General features: G+C 35.9%; 1 protein-coding gene across 1 annotated transcript; it reads right to left on the reverse strand.

The window, feature by feature from the left end:
- Window positions 1–315: 315 nt before the first annotated feature.
- On the reverse strand, window positions 316–4,619 carry LOC111615833 (piggyBac transposable element-derived protein 4-like). Its single transcript, XM_023357269.1, has one exon. It carries the CDS (start codon window positions 4,523–4,525, stop codon window positions 2,810–2,812), a length of 1,716 nt encoding a protein of 571 aa, XP_023213037.1. The 5' UTR covers window positions 4,526–4,619; the 3' UTR covers window positions 316–2,809.
- Window positions 4,620–5,551: the final 932 nt, after the last annotated feature.

Consider the following 5,551-nt stretch of genomic DNA (forward strand, 5'->3'; position numbering starts at 1 on the left):
ATATGTAAGTGTGAAACAACTAAACATTTGTTTTCCATATATAATGAATGATCACTACGAGACTTTCAATTCGTTTTGGTTTTTACCTGGTATAGGAATAGCCTACAACTCTAGTAATATGTACAGTACATAGCATGAGGCAATGATAAAATCTTACTCTTAATTATAGTGAAAATCACGTCAATTAACAACCTTTGTTTTTAAATTACTAAACAATTCAAGATGATAAGAAAGAGGACAGACTTTTAAATTTTAAAATAAAATAGATTGAAAATTGTATATTTTGCAACTCATAAATTGACAATTAAAATAAGATAGGATAACATAACATAAAACATTATAGAATACATTGGTACGTTATTTACATGCAATCGTATAGTATATATAAATAGCTGTTTGCGAGGATTTCGTAATTACAGTGAAAGTGAATACAATGGTGAGTACAAAATATGCAGCCAATAGCATAAATGTGATGGTTTATCCAAATGGTATGGTGGTAAGCTGCTGGTTACTTTTGAGAGGTTACGGAAGTAGATATAGGTATCACTGTCGTTAGTCAATGGCCCTTCCTCCTGTCACTGATCAACTGAAGCTGCAGCCTTTTGGCTGATAGCATTAGACATCCATAGAGGTAGTGCAGACTTCAGTCCTCTGTATCTCAAATAGAGCATTTTACATTGTTATCAGAATTGGTAAATCTTTTAAGGTAGAGGTTAAACCAGTCATGGTTGGTGAGAAACCGTCATTTAGTGGTCCAGTCTATACAAGATATAGTCACTGATGTCTTTGACAGATGGAAAGAAATGGTATAGAGTTCTGGCAGGTGTTCCAGTCTCTCTGCCAGTGAGTAAGAACATTGGACCATAGAAGCCCTTTTAGCATGAAAGTGCTTATTTTATTGTAAGATATGGCAAGATTTTGGTTTTTAGCAGCCTCTTTGGCAAGCTGGTCTGCACTTTCATTTCTGGAAAGTCCTTGGTGGGAATGTGACCATCTTATAGTGAGGTGATTATCAGAAATACTGATGAGATTATGAGTCTTGACAGCAATGGGGATGGAGGCTGTTCCTTTCGAGGAGAGCAATAGCAGAGTACCGTGCATGATATTCTTCATGATCTGTCAATCAATCAATTCTCCTAGGACTATACATTTATATTTATACATATGTTGTGTACTGTACCTCAAAGGAAGATCGTGACATATGAAAAACTATTAGAAACTGGTTATTGGAAAATTTAAAAATGTAGATTTACACACAATCTATTACAACATAAACATTTTCAGATTTATAAGTAATGGCAAATGCATTCCTTATATTCTTGTTGTTTACCATATAGATGATACAGTTATACACAATGTCAAATTATCTTGATAGGCTGCCTCTGATGTTTTATACCTAACAATTCTCCGTCGTTTCTGACATATTTTTCATGTATGAAACAACATATAAAAAGAGTCAAACAACCAACTTCAATAACTAAGATGTAGAAGTGCATCCTATGAAAACAAAAATAGCTTAAGTAAAGCAGATTTACTAGGAAACACACCCATTTTAAGCAGTCCAATAACTGAGTTGCAAGCCATTTGTTTCAGGAAACTGCTATCCAGTATTAAATGTGGAATATTGTTTGCTTTGTTACACCAATGAAATTAGCATCAACACAAAGAAACTCTCATTAAGGCAGTACTGCATTATGATCTCTCACTAGTAAAATACTTAAAGCTAGAACAAATTGTTCTTGTGTCCTCATTTGCTTCTATATTGAAACATTCCAGTTTCCTTTGGTCATATCATAAGACCATTAGTAATAAATCACTGTGCTAAATTTATAAATGAGGGGCAAGCTGATATATTTGTCTGGTATGTTTTTTTCTTTTCCAGCTAGAATAGGCCTGTTAGCTTTAGTCCGAATTTAAAAAAATAACAGAGCCTAATTTTACAAAAGCATATTAGAAAGTTCCACTGTTGACAGACAAAAATAGGAGCATCTGGTGACGACAACCAGTGCTGTAACTAGCCATTCATGTGCCCTGTGCAAGAATTTGCATTTACGCCCCTTAATTAATTAGGTTTGGGAGAATAGTAAAACAAATACATGCATTTTGGGTCCCCCTTTCAATTGGGTCCTGTGCAGTGCACCTGTTGCACCTGCCTAGTTATGGCACTGATGACAACAATTAGTCTAAACCTGCAGATGTCCACATGCAAAGAACTATGTCTTATAGTGAGCCAGTTTTGACAGACCTTTGTGAAATAATAGCACTAAAACACTGATGAACTGTCACATGCACAAATTGCAAAAGATTTAAAATTACCATTGTCAACAGTAAAGGTACTGTTACAAATTTCCAGTAAAACAGACGTGTAACACCAGGAAAATCAATTGGTTGACAATTAGTACTGATCAAGATACATCTCTCTCTCTGAAAAAATGAAAATGTGGTGCTACAGGATTTCAAAAGATGTGTCTGCTTCCATTTGTATGTGGCAAAATCTAACCGCAAAACAAAGCAAAAGAAAAGATGAATGGCATGGGCAAAGAAAATACACCACTCAATAGTAAGAAGGTAGTAAAAGATTCTTTTCGTGATGAAGCATATATTGTTATATTCCAGTTATTTTAACGGCAGACAAAGTATTACAAAACACGTATTCTTGTGGCTTAGAGGTAGACTCATGATTTGTTTTCTACACTGCAAGCAATGAAGGAATTATAATTGATATAAATATACTTGGATCTTTAAAATTTGCAGGAAATTTTGGAGATGAGAACAAGAATAAAAAAAATCTTTCACATAGCAAAATGTATTAAAAATGTTCCTGCGTATGAAATATTTCAAAACACGGTACTGCACATAAAGCAACATCACACTGCCGACAACTATATCTAACATCTCTTCGAACATTATTTGCAGAACAAACAACACACGCACGACGAAGAGTATAATCCGTAGATCGAGAAATCTGATTCCGACAAATAAAATGATTTCCTAATAGTCTCTGAGATATGGCAATGTCATGTTCATATGTTCTCCTTTTCCTTAAACCATCTCCTTTAAGATGGTGATCTATAATGTCCTTGATTAATTCTGTTCTGAATTTCAGATGAGTAATGTCGTGACCACATTTTTTATAAATAATGAAAGAATTCAAAATGGTGATATCTAAAAGATGAAAAAAAAACTTTATATAACATTTTTTTGTTCGTCTCCTTGCAAGGGAATAGTTTGCGATCCGTTGATCAGAAAGATCAACTCCTCCCATTCCTCTATTGTAATCAAAAATAACTTTGGGTTTGGTAACCGGCTGTTTATAAATATTACTGTAAGTTTTCATATTATTGTCGTGAACGGTCGACAGCATATATACTTCCCTTTTACTTATCCATTTTAAAGCCATTAGTTTTTTCCGATAGTATGCCGCTAACGTGTCATTTCGAAGCGTCAATTTCTTTGGCATACCTTTTCTGTTGCGTCTAACGGTACCAACCGCATCCGTTTTCTTCTCCACCAAGGCGTCAAACAGCTTAGGTGATGCGTAAAAATTATCAACATATAATCTGTGTCCTTGGTTCAGCAAGCTTTCCATCAGGGTCAACACTATTTGAGCAGGTTTATCAAAATTTTCGAGGTCAATATCTTGTATCTTGTCGGGAATGCCAGTTTTATCTCCGGAATATATCATTAAATTGTATACGTATCCGGTAGACGATTCGCACAACTTGTACGACTTTATCCCCAGCTTATTCCTCTTCCTCGGTACGTAAATCTTCCATTTAAAGCGCCCTTTCCACTGCAACAGGCTCTCGTCGATAGATATGTCCCTCTCCGGAGTGTAAGTCAACTGCCACCTTTCCGAAAGCATATCTAAAACTGGTTTTATCTGCAGTAGGTCGTAATTTGAATTTGATTTACTTCGCTCCTGTCTTTTATTGAAATGTAGAAAAGACAACAATATCTGAAATCTGTCACGAGGCATTATTTTACAGAAAAAAGGGGTATCGATAATTTTACTCCTACTGAAGTACATTTCATGTGCTGGCTTCACAACAATACCCTGAAGTATAAATAACGCTAATAGCACTCTTATTTCATCAGGATTTGTATCCCTCCAGCTTTTATCTCTACTGTGCTCCATCTGCATCCTATTCATTTGCCGTAAGTTGATGTATTTGTTTGCATATTTATTTGTTTCATTTACTATTAATTCTACTAATTCTTGTGGGAAAAAATTATCGAATATATCTTTTGGTCTAGGGTTTTCGCCAAAATCTTTATGTATTACGCCTCGATTGTGAGCTGGAAATGGCTCTCTTGGGCCAGCTGTATCCACCCAATCTTCATCTCCGATATTTTCGCTATCTTCATCATCGTCATCATCATCGTCATCATAATCGTCTTCTTCACTATCATCGCTAGATGATGATGGACAACTCCACGAACTCTCGCTGTCTGATAGATCTATAAATTCAAATTTCCGTTTCTTTCTGTTACCTGTCGAACGCTCAACCTCTTCGTCATCCATTTTTTACAGAAATGATTTATTAATAGCGGAAGTTCTTCTTACTTCCTGCAAAAAAAACAGCCTACACACGTGACATTTCCGCCTTTGTTTACAATTACAATGTGACGTCGTGTTTATTCTCCCGCACTGTTGCCAGCTCGATAATTGACTGGCATTTTGAAGGAAAAATTGTTATATTTATTAAATGATCAGAAATTTTGTAAACATTTGTTTTCTGTGTTAAGATTGTCATTAATTTTAATACGCCATTATAGGAGATGGCATAATGTATTTTTTGTGTATCGCCTTATCTTCTAGGTCTAGTAATACGGCCTGGAAAAGCGCTGTTATAGTGTTGCCAGACTTTCGGGTTTCCGATTCGGAAAAATTGGCAACTCAATAGTTGGGCGATCTGCCTAGGGGGATGCTTTTCGGTAGGTCTTTTTAAGGAAAACTGGCCCCTATTTAGGCGTTACAGACGTAGAGAAAACCCGAAAAATTCCACGTGGTCAGCCCGTCCCAGGGACGACCGAACTCCCTCGGACGGGGAGTTCGGTCTCTCCATGAAATTCTATATTTTTTCCAGAGGCCAAGAGAAGAAGTATGAAAATTTTGGTGTCAAACGATGCCATTAGTATACACTTATAGTCTTTAAAATTATAAATTGGGAGCAAATTTTAGTAAAGGCGGTTTGCCTAAAGACAGTTACTCTATATCCATTTTAAATTAGCTTCTGTAAGATTAGTGCAGCCAGTTTTACAAGCGCTGAAGGCACAGATTAAGACGGCTGCTACCATTAATTATACACATATATGTACAGTACCTGAAATGAAAAGATTTTGTTCACCCTCTTTATAGCGTAATAACTCCCGTGCTTTTTGTCAAAAATCTCTGAAACTTTGCGGGGAGGTTTGTGTATTAGGAGGATTGATACTATAAAATTTTGGTGGTTAAAGGTCGAGGAGGAGGGGGGATAGAATGAGATCATGTGTCTCGAGTAGGGTAGTAACTCATTAAAGTTACTCGTTATTAGCATTTAGAATTTTT

The sequence above is a fragment of the Centruroides sculpturatus genome, unplaced genomic scaffold (genome assembly GCF_000671375.1).
Source record: "Centruroides sculpturatus isolate CEXI.00-Female unplaced genomic scaffold, Cexi_2.0 scaffold161, whole genome shotgun sequence".
NCBI lineage: Eukaryota > Metazoa > Arthropoda > Arachnida > Scorpiones > Buthidae > Centruroides > Centruroides sculpturatus.